The 21,929-nt window shown below is 40.9% G+C and overlaps 1 protein-coding gene and 1 long non-coding RNA gene across 5 annotated transcripts in view; one reads left to right on the forward strand and one right to left on the reverse strand.

Moving 5' to 3' along the window:
* Positions 1–21,929, reverse strand: part of LOC146798093 (cytochrome P450 2G1-like) — a 488,692-nt gene that overhangs the window by 162,689 nt on the left and 304,074 nt on the right. For all 3 annotated transcript variants that reach the window (XM_085625313.1, XM_085625311.1, XM_085625312.1), the window contains exons 5-6: positions 9,368–9,528; positions 6,804–6,980 (exon numbers count right to left, since the gene is read on the reverse strand). In XM_085625313.1, the coding sequence (XP_085481439.1) occupies positions 6,804–6,980; positions 9,368–9,528 (338 nt within the window). The remainder of the gene's footprint in view (positions 1–6,803; positions 6,981–9,367; positions 9,529–21,929) is intronic.
* The window catches only part of LOC146798094 (uncharacterized), a 526,362-nt gene that overhangs the window by 120,329 nt on the left and 384,104 nt on the right, over positions 1–21,929 (forward strand). For both annotated transcript variants that reach the window (XR_014968603.1, XR_014968604.1), the window contains exon 3: positions 18,010–18,058. This is a non-coding gene — a long non-coding RNA (uncharacterized LOC146798094). The remainder of the gene's footprint in view (positions 1–18,009; positions 18,059–21,929) is intronic.

The raw sequence follows: 21,929 nt of genomic DNA on the forward strand, positions 1-21,929 counted from the left end.
ATATCCCATGGTGTTGCCACCCTCAGATCAGATGCTGAAGATAATTTGTGGTTTGATTTTGCCTTGTTTTTGGGAACGAGAGAGCAGTGGCCGCACTACACTTTTCCAATCTGTTTCCGGGTCTAGTGTTGTCTTTCCTGGGCCCCATGGCTTATGTGAGCCAATGCATGTGGTATGTTCTGTGTTCAGCAGCGGCCTTGTGTGGGACTATGCACAATAATACTCGCTCCTACAATGGCTTTCAGTAGGGCTTCTAGTGCAGGGAGGGGCTGCAGCTCTACAGGCCTGGGTCAGACAGGCAGGCATGACCTCTGTATGTGCCCCCACGCTCTCTCACTGGGATGTATCTGTTCCAAAACTGTACAGGGGTGTTTGTTTGCCCTGTATCTAGGCCGTCAGAGGGGCCTGCCCGATGGCACAGTTGTTTTTATTCCTCAAGTGGCAGCCTGCAGTTTGTCACCCACGGGATTCCTACATGCAGGTAATCGTAACACCACCGTTCATTTCCTGAAACTAGTTAGTGAGTTCTATGCCGAGGTCGTGAAAATGACACCTAATGTTGCCTGAAATATCACATCTTGTGATGGCAATGAATGTAATTTTATGATGTTGTAGATTTAAAGAGTTGAAGCGCTGCAAGCATGCGTGGTCCAACAGCCAACCAACCCACCTTTAAATAGTGCACCCTTTTCCTCAGCTCCTCAGGCGGCACTGTAGCGTATCCGTTTACTCCTTGATGGATGAGGAGCGCAAGCCAAATGGCATTTGTTTTTTTAGATGAGCACACTGAAGCAGAACTCAGCCCTCATGCCGTCCCAAACAAGCATTTGCAATGCAATAGGTCTCTCATTTATGCGATTTTAAGCTATTGGCACTGTAAATGACAATGCCTTTTATGTATGTTTTAAAAATCAAAACTTAAAAAAAGGCACAGTCATTTACAATGCCAATAGCTCAAACTCTCATAAATGCGAGACCTATTGCATTGCAAATGCTTGTTTTTCTTGTATCTTGGGATTTTGAGGCGAGGTGCCACTCTAGAGCGGAGGTTCCCATGATGAATGTGTTTGGTGATTTTATTCCTGATGAAGAGCGGTCCCATTCCATGTATTGCTTTGTGGGTGATACAAAGCAGCTTGAACGTTGATCTTCTGACAACCGGTAACCAATATAGGGCTTTCAAGGCAGGGGAGATGTGGTCTAGCAGTTTGATATGAATGAGTAGTCTGGCAGCCGAGTTCTGAATCCGTTGTAATCTTTTCATAGGCGTTAAAGGTGATACGTGTAGAGGATATTGGCATAATCGAGTTTGGACAGAACAAGGGAGATGGTAGCTTGGACCTTGCGTGGAAATCCCAAATATGGGAAGATTAGTCGCAGAGTTTTTATAGTAACAAATCTTGATCTTGCAAGTTTGTCCACTTGGGCATTCATTGATAGCCTGGAGTCCATGGTCATTCCGAGGTTTCTTACTTCCTTTGATACTTTAGGCGGTGATCCTAGGTCATCAGGCCAGGCGGCAAGGGGGTCATAATGTTTCCAATCGCCACACATGAGTATTTCTGTTTTCGAAGCATTCAATTTGAGATGGCTCCATGTCATCCATTGATCCATGACTCTGAGACAACTGAAAATTGGCGAGTTTCCAATGTCTTTGGGGCATTCCAGTTGAAGGAGTATTTGGGTGTCATCTGTATAGTTATAGCACATAAGGTAGAATTGATTGATCAGTACCGGTGATGACTTCATGTAGATGTTGAAAAGCATGGGCAAGATGATAGAGCCTTGAGGGTTTGGATGAGAAAGGTGGGGTACGGATGCCATTAGTTCTGTTTGAAGTTAGTACGTGATCCAGTCTATAGCAGTCCCCTCTATGCCAGCTTCATAGAGTCTTTGGAACAGAGTGTCATGGTCAACCATGTCAAAGGTAGCTGAGAGGTCCAAGAGGAGTAATGCAGCAACCAGGGTCAACTGTGTTCTTCAGGTCATCCCAGATGGCAAGGAGCACAGATTCTGTTCCTCTTCCTGGACGAAATCCCGTTTGGAAGTATGAAAGTATGGCATTGTCTTCAATGAATTGTGATATCTGGGCGAACGCTGCTCTTTCCGTCATTTTGCCCAGGAAAGGTCCATTTGTAATGGGTCTGTAGTTGTCAGAGTTCAGTGGGCCCAGGTTTGTTTTCTTCAGTAAAGGACGTATGTATGGCTTTTTGAGTTCTTCTGGAAATATTCTGATAGTTAAGGAATTTTTGATGATTTTTCTTACTGAATTGGCAGCAGAGGTTTTTATAAGAATTGTCTTGAAAGTTTACGGTGGACACGGTACGGAAAGGCTGCCGACAGGCCTGCTTGCTTTTACCAGGTCCACAAATTCATTGTGTGAAATGTGTTGGAAGGAACGGAGAGGCTGGGTTAGAGTATTCTTGTATTGTTGTTTTTTAAAAGGGTTCGTGCTGGTGCTTTGTCTCGTTTTTAAGTACGAGTTCAACAAGTCTGCTTTGTCCGTGTAATGATTTGCCAGTTTGTCTGTGAAATCTTGAGTAACGGGATGAGTTCCTTCCAGGCAATTTTGTTTACAAAATTCATTGAGTATTTTATAGGATTCTTTATTTGCACAGTTAGCATTTTGAATAGTACCTTTTCTTTGCTTTTTTGAAAGCTGACTTGTATCATCTGTTAATTTTCTGTAGGTGAAGTTTGTCTTGTTTGTTTTTTGTTTTTAGCCAGGCACGTTGCAGCTTTCTAATTCGTAGTTTTATGTCTTTTATCTCTGTATTTCTGCAAGGTGCTTGTTTTCTTTTGTTCTGTTGTGTGGTCTTGAGTGGTATCAGCATATCAAAAGCTTCCTGTAGCCATTCATATAGTTTTTGAACAGAATTTATTGTTTCTAGATCTGTACTGGATGTTAGTTGTGTTTATAAGTGTTCTAAATTGAGTTTGTACCACGGTTGATAGGTGGATGCACTATAGGTGGTTTTAGGTGAGTTGGTTAGTGTTGTTTTATGTTGGAAAGCTAGCAAATGGTGGTCTAACCATGTGACCCGAGTTATAGTTTAAAAGGTAACTAGTTTGGTATTAACAAAAATGACATCTAGGATATGTCCACCGATGTGTGTGGGTTTATGGACAATCTGATGTAGGTTCAGTGCGTCTAGAGTGGTACAAAAGGGGGTGGTGATGGACGGAGCATCAGAACCAATCAAACACTCACACCCAGTCAACAGATCTGGGTTTGATCCATCACCGTTCTTTAGCCCACTCTGCCACCCCAGTTCAGACATGGCCAAATGCAAATCAGTCTGACCCTGTGCCTCATGGGAACAGTCCAGCCCGAACTGCCAAGCCATGCCTTCCCTGGACCGGTTCAGTGCGTCTAGGCCATTGAATATTGTTTTTGGATGGGTCATATTGGGTTTGTCAAACTAGATGATGAGTTCACCCAGAACGCATAGGTTGGAGTGTATTGTTATCAGGTTTGAACTTGTGTCTAGAAGTGCGTCTGGGAATTTCGCCTTGCTAGGTGGAGGTCTGTAAAGGAGCAGAAAGTTACAGGCGGAAGACGGTGTAGGATTGCATCCTGTGAGAAGCGCCTCACATTCTTTATGGAGATATTGTCAACTTTAGTGATATGTAATGTTTGCCTGAACACAACAGCTAGAACACCTCCCTTTTTGCCTATGCGATTTTGAGCGATTGTTTGATAGCCTAGAGGAATGGCTTTATGCAGGACGGAAGCCATATCATCGCCCAACCACGATTCAGTTATGAATAGTATGTCTGATTTTGCATTGGTGAGAAGGTCGTAGATGTGATGTTTGTTTTCAGGGAGTGATTGAGCATTTATTAGTAGACAGTTTAGAGAATGTGCTTTGGTGACAGTGAGACTAAGTTTTGTAGAAGAGTGATCAGTATTTTGTGGGTTAGTAGCAGGTGTGTGTTTAGTCCTGGTATTATATGTTTTAGGATAGCAATTGTGTAGCTGTTCTGTAATGTGTTCCTCATCCAGCAGGCTAAGAAGGCATTTTGAAGGGTCTGCATGCGTAGATGGTAGAGATGGTGTTTGAGAGTGAGTTGGTGTGCTGTATTGTTTTTGTAGTGGAACCTTGTTGGGCAGTAGACACAGAGAAACAAAGTTGTCATTTGTGGCATGTTGCTTATATTGTTTTCGTATGCTTAGGGCAGAAGGTATATGAGCCAGTAGTGGTGGTGCAGCATGTGCGTCATGTACTAAGATTCTAAATTGTCCAATGGATTGGAGGCAGTTAGAAGAGAGGTGCTGTGTTGCTGTATGTGTGTTAGGTGTGGTGGAAGAGAGAAAGCTTAGCACTGTGGTTTGTTCCTTTGCGTAGTTTGAAAGGTGGGTGACTGTAAGTATTATGAGATGTTGTGCTGGAGAGACTTTGTTGTGCTGATGTGTGTGATATGTTTTGTTTTTGAGGAGTAGTGAAAAGAGTTGCTGATGTATTTGTTAAATCAGATGGATTTGTATGTATACTATTGTTTGCGAGTGGAGTTGGTAAGGTAAACGGGGTGGTGATGTGTTTGTGAGTAGAGTTTATGTTGTGTGTAGGAGGGCATGAAGTAGATTTAAGACTGTTTCTTTTAGACCTGTTTGCTGCAAGAGTTAAAATGTGTGGTGATGTGGCATATGTAAGTGTTGTGTTGTTGTGTGATTGTGGTAGAAAGAAGAGGAGGCTGTTGGTTGGACAAATGATGGAAAGCTGAGTATGGGTGTGTTAATGATAAAAGGGGGTCTGTAAGGAGTAATTAGAGTGGGGTGTGTGTGTCTGGATGGGTTGTAGTTAAGTATGGTATGGATGTTAGTTGTGTATGTGATGAGTGCATTGAAAATTGAGCTTGCCTCCTGCTGAAATGTCAGAGATAACAGACTTCCCCAACCAGCTTCCCAGAGTTCCCTTGCTGGGAATTTGAACTGCCTGCTGCTGTGCTGGGCCTTCTAGGAGACTGCGTGTCGCAGGGAGCTGGAAGCGTGTCTCACGGAGAAGAAGCGTGTCGCTGCATCACTGCGTAAGGGTGTCAACGCTGCCGCTGTCGCATCACATCCCCGAAGCGCCAGGCATCACCGGAGAAGAGTATCACAGCCGCTGTTGTCCCATCACTGATTAAGGGTGCCGCCGCTGCTGCTGAAGTCATCGCATCACCGGAGAAGAGTGTTGCAGGGCCTGTCACGGCTCAGAAGATTCGCAGGGTCGTCGCACGGCTGTCGTGTGTGCACGCATTGCCCCTTTGTTGTCGCATCAAGAAGAAGATGCCATTTTTGTTGCATTGCACCAGATTGTCATCGCATCGTGGCACTGTGGGTCGCATCACCACAGAAGCGCAGTAAGAAACCGACGCAGCACCTCCCGATGTGGAGAAGAACCGACACATCACCTCCCCTCTGGTAAGGAACCGACACATCACCGTCCCCTGTGCAGCAGTAGGGAACCGACGCATCACCTCCCCCAGAGTAAGGAACCGACATATCCCAGTTCTTGCATGTAAGGAACCGATGCATCACCTTCCCTACAACACTTTTGTTTGTATAGCGTTACGCATCCAAAGGTATATTGAACGTAAAGTGTCGCATTTACCATCTAAAGTGAACTAAGCTAGTTCTACCATTCTAAAGTACAGTATTGTGGATTTTTGTTGTTTGTGGTCTTGTAATAAGCCTATATGAAGAATACTTATTTTTGATATACAATCTGTGTGGGTGTCCATCTGTAGTGCTGTCATTTTATCACAGTATGTGTTCACAAATGCTTAACACACTGCCCCTGAGATAAGCCTGACTGCTCGTGCCAATCTACCAAGGGGGTAAGCAGGGGTCATCTTCAGTGTGTAACTCCCTTGCCCTGACTAGAGTGGTGGTTTCTGCCTGGCTTTGGCACAAGCCTTAGCCAACTAGAAATCCCATTTCTAAAACTGATAAAATAAAGATGATTCTTTATCACAAGGGTAGTGTATCAAGGTGTCATAATCTGTGTTCAGAGCCAAGGATAGGGTTACAGATGCATTTTTGAGTCAAAATGACTGTTGAAGATAGGCACTAACCAATCAAGGGTGGAATGGGAGTTGAACAGGCCAGTAGTAAAGTTGTCTAGTTGAGGAAGAACTGAGTATTCCATAGAGCAGAGGAGAATATGTAGATCAACAGTTATTGCTGTTATTGTAATATCTGTTTCATATTCATGGCTTGGAGTGGTTAGATGATGGACACTATTGATGGACCACCTGCGGAATGATATTAGTCATGTGAAGTAGCCGACTATGATGTGGATGTGAAGTGAGGTGATGGGAGTAGATTCTGAATTGGCCAGTGAGGAGTTCGATCATAGTCAAAAAAGGGCAAAGTATGAGGAGTAGGGTCTGTTTGTACGGTGAAGTGATGTGAGTGATGTGTGTGAAGGAAGTACTTACCTGGTTGGGAGGGTCCTGAGATAACAAATGGCCAGAGTGACCAAAATTGTAATGCCAAGACTTATCCAGTACACCAGGTTCTCAATTGGCTACAGTTCAATGAGGTACAGCAAATCACTGATCACTGAGGTGCACCTGGGCATGGCCTATCAATAAAGAAGCACAATGCAAAGTGTTAAAGTCACCATGAAGCAACATGATGCACATATCAATTGCTTGCTATGTTTTTGTCCAGCCGAAGATAGTAGATAAGGGACAATTTCTTATCCGAGCAAATAAAAAGGCAACCATTTTAACCAAATTATGAAATATAAAATATGATTGGTTGTTATAGTAGCTCAATAGTTCCACTGTATGTGGTCTGATGTGAAAATACATACCTGATCCATTTTGATGAGAAAACACTCAATGAAGTCCCTTGGGAAACTGGCATTAAGGGACTCTTGACGGATCTTCACCCTCTCGGAAATGAATTGCAGTTGATCCTCAAGTAGTTTTTGTATATTGTGGTGAGGGCCTGGTATATAACGCATGACATTTGGAAGCACATCCTGGAGCTATAAAGAGACCAAAGAAATCGAATGATACACCCACCATATAACAATGGGGATCTTTGAAGGAATTCTTACTTAAATGCAGTTGTAAATTATTATCATAATATGATAAATTGTATTTGATATTTGAGATCAGTGACTACTTCTTTTATCATTTCTCTATTTTCACTAGCTAAACAGGAACATTACATCACTTAAGCATATACTGGGTTGCTGATATACCATGCCTTCTATAACTGCTGTACTCGACAAACTTTGTAGGTGAGCTTCTCCAGCTAACTATCCACATTTGAGTTTCATCTAGCCCAATCAATTATTCTAATTTTAAGAAAATACCATTTCTGTATTAGAGCATCAATATATGGATTAACAATGGAAAACCTGGCAGGAAATGTTATGAGACATCAAGTGTGTACTGAAGGCATCTCGTAGAGTATCACAGTAAGACAGGGCCCACTGAAATGACAATGCTCGGTCCATTGAGGGCAGAAGGATTTCTTTAAAATGTCATTCAATATGAAACATACAGGTTCTAAACCACACTGAGAGCTCCTTGTGATCTTCATTGTCTCACCTTTATATAACCTGTTTAAAAAATTAGATACATAGTCATTAACAGGAAGAATTTGTGAGAGCTGCTTCAGGTAGATATTAATGGCTGCATATGGCAATAGGCAAATATGTTAAAAACATTTTAGCACACTGTTTCGAAAGTTGGAAGCCAATCATATTTGTTGGCATGCCATCCTTAAGTGGTAGTATAGTGTGTCTTAGAATAGATTTTAAAACATCAAATATGAAGTAATGGCTATGATTAAAGGACTATAGAAAATCTAACAAAGTAAAGGATTGGGTGAATATTTATCTTACTGTCTTAGCTTCAGTGGCAGCATAGAAAACATGTCACTGGCAAACGTCGACTGGAATAAAGAATAAAGCTTGGTGTACACGGTTCATATGGAGTAGTTATGAAAAACAAGGAAGGAGTTGAGTTGGATTTCTGAAACTAAGTGCATAATAACTTTAAATAAATTTGCTAGCATTTTCTAAAATAGTGATCAAAAATAATGATTTTATTTATATGTAAGCCTGTTCATGAAAAATCTAGCTATACCTACATAGTGAAAACAGCATTTGGATGAATGTTCACTGTGAAGGCATTCTATTCACATAATGTGTTATGCCATATTTCTATATATCAAATATACTACCCTGTTGTCTTACAAGGCACACTTTGCAAAATATAGTCAATGAATAAAAATAGATTTTCATACACCAGAAAACCTCTTTTCCCAGGATGCATCAATGAATTGCTTTTAACAATGGTACTCCCTGAAGATACACATTTTTGTCATATCGGTGGGTGGTATAAATAGACACTGCAACCTACATATGACATTTAACACACATGTCACTGGCACAATTTCTGGGACTACTTACAATTGCTTTACTGGAGCGTTAAATACACCAACTAGGTGAGATCAACTATACAATATCAGTATAGGGGCAGAGCACTTGTACTCTGGTACTGGATGGCAGTGTGATAGGGCACAGAGTTCAAATAGATGTTGGCAAGCAATCCATAACCTCCTTTAAATCATTTATATAACAAGTATATATTACCATCTAAAAACAGGTGATGTTATTAAGAATTCAGTAAACACAAGGAGATGATGGACAGAGTGCTGAAACTTTTCAGACATTCACCCCCAGTCACAAATCTGGGTTGAATCTATCATCAGTCTTTAGCTCATTTCCCCACACCATTTCAGACCAAGACATATGCAAATCAGTCTTGACCCTGTGCCTCATGGGAACAGTCCAGACTGAACTGCCAAGACAAGTCTCCTCTTGCCCGGATACAAGCATCCTGGGCTCGATTTCGGGGTAACACCCCTCATCAGCCAGGCTAGCTTGAATCCAGTGGAAAAGTGAGCAAGGGACCCACGTCTGGGCATACCCTGCCAACTGAGGGCAAACAAAGTAAACACAAGGAGATGATGGGGAGAGTGCTGACACTTTTCAAACATTCACCCACAGACACAGATCATCATTCTTTAGCTCACTTTGCCACCCCAGTTCAGACCCAGCGATATGGAAATCAGTCTTGACCCTTTGCCTCATGGGATCAGCCCAGACTGAACTGCCAAGCCAAGTCTTCCCTGTACCGGATACAAGCATCCTGGGGCTAGTATACGTGACAATATAATGACATTTCCTCTACTGAACTTGAGCATTCTTTTGTGAAGAAGGCATTTTAATTTGAAGACCGTATTTCTCCTTCGAAGATTGTATGTTTCTTGTAGAATATTTTGCTTCAGTTTTAAATGTTTTAGGGCCACTCCCTACCTCAAAGCAAAACTGTAGACGGAAATTGAAATATCACTGACCTGCCCCCAGACTGAACTCATGTGCACGAAGGTTTCATTCATCATGTGAAGCAATTTGTGAAATTTCTCGTCCTCATAGTCAAACCGTTTACCAAAGGTAATAGAGCTGATAACATTGGAGACAGCCTGGCTGAGGATGCTGGTTGGGTCAAAGGGCATCTCTAGAGAATAGAAACAGAAGAGTTATTCTGTTAGTAAAATAGTCAACTAAAAGAAACTGTGAGTTTTTGATCAATTTAAGGTTCCAAATTGCATAAGATGATTGAGCTGTATTGAATTGAATTGTACCTTAAGCCGTTGAAAAGTTGTATAAATATGAAAAATTAATAATTACTTACCATCCTTTAATAAATTGGACATAGCCCTCACTATACAATTAAAATATACTTATAAAGAAGGTAGTTCCTTTCAAACAGCATACCCTTTGAAAAAGCATTTAAAATTAAAGTTAGAAATACAGTCTTTATTTATTATTTAGCTTTGTATTCAGGCTTCATGTGTGAAGTAATATTATACACCCCAAGAGCCAAGTGGCTAAAACCACTGTGCCAGGAGCTGGGAACACGGGACTATCGGGTTGCCCTGCGCATTCTCAGGACCAATGCCAGACCTTTCTTTGTGTGATGTGTGGCAAAGTTTTTAAGTCATGCATGGCTCATCAGACAGTAGTTACGGTTAGGATGAATTCAGCACTCTGCCGAAACATGCTGACTCTCAATCAATTTGGGGCTCCACCGCTGACCCTCTTAGTCCCATAATCATACGCTAAGCACTTGCGCTTTTTCCCTCATTTCTTTCTTTTAAGGCTGCTATACTATGGAGGGTTGGATCTTTTCAATAAGGTTTCTGGGGGGGGGGGGGGGTTGTATTCCGATACCCAATTCCACCTAGATTAATTTTCAAGTTGCTTTCCCTTCCTATTTTTGTTGTACCTTCTGTATATTTTTATCGATATGATAAGTATGAACTTTGTAAAATGTGGAACCAGGTAACTGTAGTTATTATTGAGGGGGCAGCAGAGTACCCAGAAGGACTACATAATACATCACTTTTTAGCGTATTCCCATATGATGATAAGTTGACTCTGTATTTGTTTTTATAAAACGTCTTTTATTGCTTTTATGACACTGGATGTCGAAATAAAGCTTATATCAATCAATCTATTATACTGAAGATGAAGATGTTCACGGTATTTTGGTGCCCTAGATAAAGTGCATTTTCTCCAGGATCTTCACCTCTTTTTTAGCACCCATTTTAAACCGGTATACACTGTGTTCACGAGAGATGCACGCAAAGCAGGAAACATAATTGCTAATGTTCTATGCGGCCTACGCAGTGTCAAATAAAGGTGAATAATTTCATGGAAGCATCAGCTACTGCATGTATTCTGTCAGGTATTCTATGTGTCCCTCAACCCAAAGTGTCTTTGTGACTTTTGAGTAGAATTGGTTAAAATAGTGCTAGGCTGCAGTTCGCAATAGAACTTTACATCACTCTTTTGTCTTGTGAGGGTTATTAGACGCTTTCAGGTTTTGCATTCTCTCTTGCACAATGCCATATTGTTATTAATTAGCACTGTTTAGGGCTAGCACCTCTCTTCCCTGGTGGTGATACATTAAGTTTTTAAGTACTAAAAAAACATGAATGTAGATCACCACTTTTACTGTTGACCTTTGCGCCTACCTGCAAAATATTTTAAAGTCTGTGACTGAACATTACCACGTGTGAAATTTGTGCACCACCTTTTTTATGTTCAACTGTTTACTTCATGCACATCTTGTCATTAGCTTCAAATGAGAAACAGATACCTCATATGACTGCACATTTATTAATTTCACCTTGACATGCCGGGAAATGCTAAGTAAGTCTTGATGGTTCTTAAAATGTAGATGTACTCTGAAAATCGCGAAAGATCTGTGTTCACAATATCTATTCTGTACTAACAGTATGTGTAGAAAACAGTAGAAGATCAAGCCAAGAATACATGATTGTAGAATGAACAAAATGTCTTTTGTAAATTATTTTTATTTCAAGATTATTTGAAGTCCTGATCCAATTTTTTCAATTGGGTATGGTAAGATACTGCACACACCTGTTGGGGGATCACTTTACCCCCCTGAACCTAAGGGCAGCCCACCTCCATTGAAAGATTGAGCCTAGGTTACACCAATGTGTTCCTTCATCACCTGACCCAGACACATTATCCTGGTTGATACAAACAAAGGCAGAGTACCCAATGTTTACTTTGGGCCCAGGTGTCATGCCACCTACCTACACCATCTGTTCTTCAATCTTCCTTCTCCCCCTCCTACACCAAATATAAAAAGTAATACCTGGCCTTCGGCCATCCACGCCTACAACTCTCTGCACCTTCCCGTTCCTCCCTGCTGAAACAGTGCTCTCTGTTCTCCAGGGAGAAACTACAGACCACACTGCCCTTTGTAAGCTGTGTGGGCACAGCTTTGAAATTCCTCTGTCAGTGCAGGTCTTAAGAGCCCCTCCTTGACAGAGAAGTGTGTAGCTGGTGTAGGCACAGAGCCACCCGCATTCTCCCATCTCCATCGTGTCTGTGCAACCATACTACATCTCAAATCTCAGGTCTCTGGAGACTCAGACAAGACGCGGAACTTGGAGCAAGTGAGAGCTTCCCCTTAAGACGTCATAGCAGTGGGAAACAACTTCTGTTTAAGAGTCAGGTACTCACACAACTGACTCAATGAGATTCTTAAATAACACAGTATTATAGATGGGTAACAGTGAATAACCAGGATATTATTAACTTTTTACCTAAGCGTTATATGCAATTTGTCTGCTACGCCGATGCAGAGTAGTAATGTTAAAAAAAATAACTGACCTCTAGCCACCCAACAGAAAATCTTGTGTGCCGTCCCACCCCTACCCTTCCCAAAGATGTGCCCTCGATCAGAGCAGATACACAGAGCTCTGCTAACAGGCTCTCTCAGAGAGGGCTGTCAGAGATGGTTACTTTATGAAATAGCATCAGTGGGTAAAAATGCTTGACAAATCATAGCAGTGAATAACCGGATCAATTATCAAATGTTCATGGAAGTGGCTCTCAGTGAGATCCAAAGACACCATGATGCTTATTCATACTAAGAGTTCCAGAGACCTGGGTGAAGTGAAAAGCAATCTCAGCAGGGTATTTGGTTTTGGCATTGCCTACAATAGCCAATTCAAAATTTTGATTCGATACCTGCAAATAGTTTCTAACAAAGGTGGTTTATAATGCATTTTAGGAGAACTTATGATGGCCTTATTATGTTTTTTCATCTCAACAATCTTTTATATGCTTGCAAGGGATTTTTGTCTTCTACAAAACTAAGGGGCAGATTATGATGTTATTCGGAAACTAAACCGCCCGACTGATTGTCGTATTTGGTTCCCACCATCTTGCTATTGGCAGTTCTGACCAACTCGCGATCGGCAGTCCCGCACAACTGATTACAATGCTTCCGAACACTGTTCCGAAGGACTCCCATTGTCTTCTATGGTAGCCTGTGTTCTGACTGACAACACAGGCTCCTACGGGGAAAAGGGGTGTTCGCGGAAAACCTTGAACCCTGTAGCAAGCACCCCATGTTGCCTGCCAAACAGTGCATGTTTTTACAGGAGGATCCCAGAGTCCTCAGGGTGAAGGGGGGCCTGCTAGGTGCCCCCAAAGTCAGTTTCTGACAGTCTTTTTGTGTCAGACAGACTGAGTCGGAAAGGCTGTCCGAATCCGACATCGTAATCAATCGGTCGGAAACACTGTCCGTAACGCTGTACAAATCGGCCCAAATCAACTTAGATTCTCTGAGAGCATGTCAGAACTGATTCAGAATGCCTGAATGGTTCCCCTTCCAACCGCGAGCATCATAATCGGTTGGTCAGAATTGTTTCTGACCGAGTCGGATGGATAGGTTCCCCCGCGGTCTAGGGGAATCCGACTGTCGGTTGGAGGCTTTCCGCACGACATTGTAATCGTCCCCTAAGTTTTGAGTCAGTAGCTTGTGACAAAATCGCAATTTAGGTTTCCCACCAAATACCAATTAGGATGTCCCTTTCAAATAACAAATCGGATTTGTATGTATTAACTACAAACATGAAGTGGAAAGCCATTTGCAACCCTTCGAGTATGTCGAAAAAATATTTTTCAAGAGTAGGCAGGGGTCCTATTGGGTTAACTGCCTGTCCTTAAAAAACTGTACCTTTCTTTTTTTTGTTTAAAAGAATCCCTTTTCCTAAAGGAAAGTAGGCTGCATTTAAAAAAAATGTTGTTTAAAGCAATCACATTATGGTCTGCTGACCTCATCAGGTCCTATCCCTGTGATGGCAGCTATTCATAATGGGTCAGAATTTGCAACCTATCTCATTAATATTCAAGAGGTATTTTGCGAACCATACCGAACTGGTTGCAAATATATTTGTCGCAAATTGCCTCGTAAAATATGTTTGCATGGTCCACTTTCATTGTGCAGACTACATTTCAAAATTATAAAATGTTACCTCTTCACTTGGCACATTTTCCTCTAATTACGTTTCCTCTAATCCATTAAAGGATGGTTTTAATTTTGTTCCTTAGAGGATATCTCATCTGTTTGAACAAACCATAGACTCTGTAAAGGCTTATCTAGTACCACTCAACATTGCATTCTACTCTATAGCTCAACATTGTACACTCTGCGCTCAACATTGTACACTCTGATATAAATTATTCAGGTTTCTCCAATTACATCTCAACCTGCTGTTGTTGTTAGCCATTCTTTCTAACTTCAAATTACATAAATCATCTTAGGAACACTTTTTATATAATACCCCAAATATATAGGAGAGCAATGTCTTTCATGGTGGATATTCTTACTACACCAAATTTGCCATGGGATTGCTCTATCTTTAAATAGTGCATTTCTGTTGCATCTCCTAGGTTATTAATGTGCATACACCTAGGTGCAATGAGTGACACAAAAAGAATTTTACCTGTATGTTAACTATTTGGGAATTCATTGGATCTCAATAGGATCCTTGCTACGGTTGTTTTCAGTAAGGTAGAAAACTACATGATGGATCTGCCGACTGAAAGTCATTACATACCAAAGGTAACTGGTGTGGGAGTATGATCCCACCCTTTTAGAGGGAGAGACATGACAGCACCGGTATACCCGGTACCAGCTAACAGAGCCCTTTCATCACAAAACGGATGCTGCCAGCCACAGACATGGGTCTAGCCTCCTGCTGCTGACCGAAACTCTGGCAGGGGAGGCCAGTACAATAGGTTTTCTGTCACAGGGAGGTGTTACCACCTCCCAGACAGGCGTTAGTGGATTAGCGCTGGGTGGGAACACTCCAGGAGTGCTTTGAAGTCTGCACTGGGGGCACATTTGGTGTCCATGTGCACAGTCCAGCTCAAACCGGTTGCAGGGGCTACCAGCCCCTGCTCTGGCACACAACTGGACAAAGGAAATGGGTGTAGCCACCCTCCCATAGGTGGGTCCCCAGAGTAAGTCCAACCCCTTCCTTGGGTATAAAGAAGGATCCCCTGACTACAGTACTTTAGATATCCCTGGACGAATCTCTGAAACTGAATCCGGGAACTTCGATGATTTGTTCAACGCCAGATGACTGAAGAATCTCCCTTGGAGTAAAGGAGTTACTCCCCTGCTTGGCAGGCACCAAGGACGCATCTGTCCCGTCTGCACCTTCGAAGCTCACGCCGGATGCCGAAGACTTTGCAACACCAGAGGAGAATTTCCAAACTTCCCAGAGGCCAAACCAATTCCCTAGCATAGCCCTCGTGGGTACCGTGGAACCGGAACCCCTTGACACTGTGCACATTTGCAAGTGCATCAGCTTCCCAACAACTGTCGAGGCTGTGCATTGGGTTATTTGTAACCTAGACCCCGAGTACCTTTTGCACTGAAGATTGTGGGTCTACACTCCCCGAGTGTTCCATGAGCCCGCTCCTTGCATTTCCACTCAAGGTCCCTTCGCGATCCCTGGTCAGTCAAATGGTCAGTCAACTGGTCAGTCCCTGTGAAGGTAACTCTGACTTTCTTTGCGCTTGCCTAGTTGCTCCAGACATGCCCTCATTCCTCCTAGCTGGGGGAGTCCCTCAGACCTTGCTGGTCTGCACCAAAGCATCTTTCTCTTTTCTGCGTGGGTTGCTGTTGCCAAGGCTTGTTGTGTCCAATCCTGGCACCAACACTGCAGCACTCGACATCCTTTGTGGAACAGCTCAAATCCAGCTTCTGGTTGTCCTCAACACCTCCTGGTCCTCGTGGCTGAAGATTCAAGCTACACCTCCTTCACCTGAAAACAGCCGACATCAATGGGCATTAGTCTATCATGCACCTGGTCACTGGCAAGTGAACCAGACTCTGTCCCCTCTGCTTTCATGTTCTTCACATCTACAATCCAGGCTTGGATCTCTTCGGACACTTCGCGTCTTCTCGGCAGCAGCACTTCTTCGCCAGTGGGCATTGAAAACGACAACGCGACCCGACACCATTTGACACCTATGCACCCAGATTCCCTGGGTGAGGTAACTCGAGTACTCTGGTGATCCCGTAAGGGTTGACCCTAGAACTGTCTAAGTCCAGGAGGGTTTGGTCCTAGTCCATCCCTAAGTGTTAACTCTAAAAATCTAACCGCGACTTTCCCCATAGAAGCTAAAGGGAGCTCGAGGCTGTGTTCTCACACTGCACACGGCCCGTGGGTCCCCTGTGTCACTACCTTGGGTGGTTCCTTGGGGTCCCAGCGATTTTACAGGCTCTAGGCCTTGTGTCTAGTTAAGTTGTGGTTCTTATACCATTTTTTTAGTATATGGTTTGGTCCGCCCCTAGGGCCTAACGTGTATTGTGCTACTTTACTGTAATATTTTGAAGTGTAACTTATATACTTTTACCTCTAGCCTCATAAAGAGACTAGAGGGGTGTGTTAAGTAATAAATACATTTATTTTATATATATACCTGGTGTGGTCTCCTTTCATTTAGCCATTCAGGACATTATAGACTGGTAAAACAAGCTGCTTTACATTCCTTCAAGACTTAGCCTAAAGGCTGCTCTCCATAGCTATCACTAGGATAGCTTTCAATAAAGGTTGTCTTTAACCTATCATCAATAAAGGGTTGCTTGGACTTATGCAAGGTGCCCACTATAACTAGCGGACAGCATATACCAGGCCAACTTCTCACAGCCTCTTCTAAACCTTCTCAAGCACTTTGTGACGAGAAACAGCCTTTACTTTGACATTTTTCTTCAGAGTACATTTACTCCGCATTCTATACTTCGATTGAACTGTTCCCACGCTTGTTTTAACGCAAGACTTTACCATGCATTTTGAACACTAGGTGGCAGTGTTTCTCTATCTAGTGTAATCTAATGTAAATCATTTTGCAAAAAAATGAAAATACCAATTTATATGTGTAAGATAAAAGAATATATTGTGAAAACGGGGCTGTGGGTGGTGCTATGTGTGGGTAAATGTGTTATTGCTCTGGTATTGAATACAAAATACCTAAACATTATTTTGAAGCAAAAATAATAGTTATAATAAATATAATTGTTATGATAGTTATACATGATGCCTTTTTGAAAAAAAAAACAGGACAGAATGCAAAATGTATAAGAGCGGTGAGTAAGTATGTTAATGCAGGGGTATGCTTTAAAAAAATACCAGAGTATTAATTTAATGGCAATTTATAATCAACTGATTAAACAGTATATTTACAAGATGTAGAAGTATTAGGGGCTATGTGTGGGTAAGTATGTTAATATTTAGGTATTGGTAAAAAAAATCTGGGTGTTAATTTGATACCAAATTAATAGATTGCCATAATGTCTTTTAACAAATAAATACCAGAACGGGATGCAGAAAGTATGGGGGCACTGGGTAGGTAAGTGTATTAATACTCAGTATGTTAAAAAAAAAAACTATACCCAAGTATTAATTAAATACCAATTTAAAATTAACAGATTAACCTGTATACTTTCAGGGTGGTTCACAGGAGGTTTAGGGGCTATGGGTGAGTAAGTGTGTGAATACTCGGGTATGTTTTTTATAAAAAAGAATACTTGAGTATTTACTTAATAACAATATATAAAAAGCAGATTAGCAGATTAAACAGTATGTTTTCAGCAGGTTTAGGGGCTATGGGTGGGCAATCATGTTAATATTCAGGTTTTTAAAAAAAGTGTATATTTCTTCGATGCCAAATTAATAGTTGAGCATGATGTCTGTAAAAAAAAATGGGGCGGGATGCACAAGGTATACATTTAAACAATATCATTACAAAAACAGATTGCACATGGTTTATGGTTAGTAGGTAGGAAAGTTTGTGACAATCTTTTGCACACCAAATAAATGCAAATGCAATTTTATTTGTAACTGAAAATTGTATTAATCCAGTTAAAAGTTTGGATAACATTATTTAACATAAATAAAAACAAAATAAACCTGATGTTACTCAATTCAACTTATTTATATAAATGTGACCAGTGATGTAAAAAGAATCAATACAACATTTTAAGGTAATAACCCCTGCGATTCACATTAGATTCCTAGAGACATTGTGACAGCAGTCCATTTTCACTTTCGATGACTATTCCAAAACTTGGTTCACCATCTCTTTTTATTGCATATAGAACACACTGGAGCCAGATGGACAAACATATCCCAGAGAGCTGCAAGTGGGTAACTATCATTTACATTCTTTAAAATATTAAAAACATTTACAGAAAAGAAGGAGGGAGAGAGGCTTAGTAACGTTCTGAACTAGCACACTCTATTACCTATACATGTGCTACAATTTCAAAAAATATACATACCGGTTCCCGATTTTTGGAACAAATTCATAACAAGGTCACAATTTAAGTATTTTTCAAAATGTAAACAGTATCTGCAAACAGTTTTTTTTAAATAATCGACTAGGTTTCAAAAGTAAAGCCAAATTTAAAGTGAGCGACTTTCTTAAGGGGCGACATGGTGAACAAAAGAAATGCAGAGTAAGAATGTAATTGTTTCTTTAAAGAAAAACAGGCAAGTAATCCAAAGAAACAGTAGAGCAAAATATAAGAAATGGAAAATGTAGGCGATATTTTCCAGATAGTCTGCAGGTACAAGAAATCTAAACTGTTCAATTTTAGCAGCTAATCTCTCTGCCATTTCTCTACTTTTCTTGGAAATACTAAGTTGCAGGCTACCTGTTAAAGACTGTGCCTGCCACATTTCTTGAAAACTCGTTTTGTAAACTTTTCAAGAAATTATAAATGTTAGGGTGACTTTTGCCAATAGCCCGATTGAAAGAGTTATGCCAACCCTCTATGCCTCACCAGCTAAACAGGTGGAGTAGCAGTTCCACCATTCAATAGGGGAACGTTTTTTATGCCTACGCCCAGACCTGTTTAGATTCTCAATTCATGTCTTTTCGAAGTAGTTAAGCAGAAGGGCCAATTTCTGCTCATTTAAAACAAAAATCAGATTCAACAATTGCAGTGTAGTACTCATCTACACATTCTGAAGAGACAAAACACAAATCAGTAATTTTTTTTTCATTCAAATTGCATTTTACTGTCCCAAAAAGTAGTCTTCTAATAAGGCTGATTTTTGGACTTTCTGGCAATATGCCTATGTGAAATGGAAAAAACAACCTTGAATTTGAGTTTGTGAAGGCAAAGAATTTATAGGTTTAATCATTTCAATTTCGAAATCAATAATTATTTTGGATGGGCTTTTGTTTTGTTTTTCCTTTTACAATTGAAAGAAATTGATTGTATGTAGAAGCTTGTTCATCAGGAAGTAATGTATAAATTACTGGTATAGTCTTATTGTTATTACTAGCTTGAATTATGCATATTTGTGCACATTAATGAGGGGTACATTTGAAAGTCCCATCCATTGCCCAGCTATCACAGTTCCCAAGTTGAACCAAGTTATGAGGAGTAAAGAAAATTAGTTTTCTTTTGGGCATTTTCATTATCATACAACATAAATTGTTTGTGCGAAAATGTTTTTGTTTGTTTCAAAGGAATAATTAGGACAGAAAAGGTTCAACAAGGTCAAAGATGTGGATTACATGCCTGCTTTTTTTGCAGTATCATTCTTCACAACTTTTCAATGGGAGACATGCTGCATGCAACATGGGGTGGAATATTTTGAGAGACCGCCCTTAAAACTGAGTCACAAGATTCACTGGAAGTAGTGCCTATGGGCCATATGTAGGTAGCATCACATTTACCGACTCATAAATACCGAATTTTACCAATTCGGTATTTATGAATCGGTAAATGTGATGTAGGTAATAATTCGGTACCTTTTACCGAATCGGAAAAATTCGGTAATTATGAATCGGTATTTACCGATTCGGTAATGAGGCATACCTTCCCATTGATTCCTATGGGCCTGGAGGCCAATAGGAATGAATGGGAAGCCAGTTACCATTACCGATTCGGTAAATACCGAATCGGTAATAGGGGAGGCATTATCATGGGTGGCAGGGTGTCACATTGACACCCTGTTGCACCCCTGATTCGTGCATGTGTGCACATGTGGCAATTATACATGCCCTTAGGGCATGTATGTCTGCCACATGGCACTGTTCAAATGGCACAAAAATGCTTTTTGAAAGGTATTCGTCATTTACCATCAACTTTTAGTTGGTGGTAAATAACGAATCCAGACACCAATGATGCACTCACTTGAGTGCCCCCTACATAGCATTTCTGGATTCGGTATTTACCGAATCGGTATTTTACCGATTTCTTAAATTCCGATTCGGTAAATACCGAATCCAGAAATCAGCCACCTACATCGCAAATGCCTAAATACCGGTCGGTAACGGGATATTTACCGAATTTTGGCCGTTACCGACTGGTATTTGGCTTCCTACATGAGGCCCTAAGTCTTTTCTTTCTTGATTTTTTTGCTTCACTTCAATTTGTGTTGCAGAGGCAGAGTGGTTATGCTCTGTTGTTTTTAACACAAGGTCACCTGGTTTAACCGCTCTGCCTCTGCATCATGCTGCAAAGTACTGAACACACTTCCAGTGTCTCTGTGGCTCAGTTTCTCTTTCTTTGCAATAAATGTACCCTTGAAATGAACGCAATCTATTTCCACGTCTGGATAGAATATAGGCTGCCTCTTGTGATTGTTCCATAACAATAAAAACTGAAAAGAAAAAACAAAGGTGAGTGCGGGTAACATTAGAAAATCTATCACAAAGCATGCTCTCCAACATCTGTCCAGGGGTTTACACTCATTTGGAGTTGGAATAGAAATTCTGTATCAGAGACCACTGTCCTGCACCTGCCCAGGGACTTGCAATGACTTTGGGTTGGAATAGTAAATCTACTTCACAGCCCACTCTCCAGCTCCTGCCCAAGGATTTGCATTGACTTGGAGTTGGAATAAAAATTCTGCCCTGAAGCCCACTGTCCTGCGCCTGCTCAGAGGTTTGCACTAACTTGCCCTAACATAGTTTCCAGTTGGTTTTCTTAGTATTTGCAGCTTATTAATATTAAAAGTTAAAATGTTAGCTATTTGTTTTATACAACATTACCTGTTTTTAAAGCACTTGTATGAGGAGGTGTTCAGCAAGCAGACGATATTAGTGAACCTTATATACAAGCCCAAGGTGTCTCCAGATCTGAAATAAAAACAATATTGCCAGGACTCAAAACTACTTAGTTGGCCTGCTTTCCTATTTTTGGAAAAAGTAAAATCATCATTAAACTTTGGCTGCAGCCTTTATTTCTTTTAAATAAATGAATTATTACTGAAGCTAATACAATTTTGGCATGCACATTTATCAGCATCTTACCCTCTATTACTTTATAACTCTGATTACATTGATTGCAGGACTATTATTAACTTCCACACGCTTCACTAATCTGAATAATTTAGTCCATCACAAGTAAGGTTTATATACGTACCCCGAAGACTAATGGGTTTCACTATTTTTAAACATTTTCATTATTTTTATTTTGGTTGGAAAACAACACAAATTTGCCTTGATTAACTATGCAAAAATGTGACCTGTGTTTGAATTTGAACGGCTAATTTAACACATGCCTATCTGATGGATAGTTTCCTTTCGCATAAAGCTCAAATGTGACTGATATCAAAATTAAAGGGTTGATGTGTAGATGCACTGTTGCTTTTCTATTATTCTGGAATATATATATATATATATATGATGGACAAGGTGGCTGAATAAAATCAAAAATTGCAGCACGAAGTTGTGGTCTCGCAGTCCGTTTTTCCCGGAGGAAGGGAAGTGCAAAGAACGGCGCTGTGTGATATATATATATTCACTGAAAAAACCACAGGGTTCAGGCACGTTATAGTTAGGAATAAGCATTTAAAAAACCTTAGAAATTCACTGAAAAAAAACATAGGTTTCAGGGGCGTTATAGTTAGCTGGACTTTTCACTCGTACCAAACCATTGAAATTCCCCCGTTATAGTTAGTTCAGCTAACTATAACTCGCGCGCCCGCAATGCACTGCTGATGATGTCACATATTACATCACTCATGACATGGTCAGTGACATCATTCATGACATCAC

Source organism: Triturus cristatus, chromosome 9, assembly GCF_964204655.1.
Source record: "Triturus cristatus chromosome 9, aTriCri1.1, whole genome shotgun sequence".
In the NCBI taxonomy this organism is placed as follows: domain Eukaryota; kingdom Metazoa; phylum Chordata; class Amphibia; order Caudata; family Salamandridae; genus Triturus; species Triturus cristatus.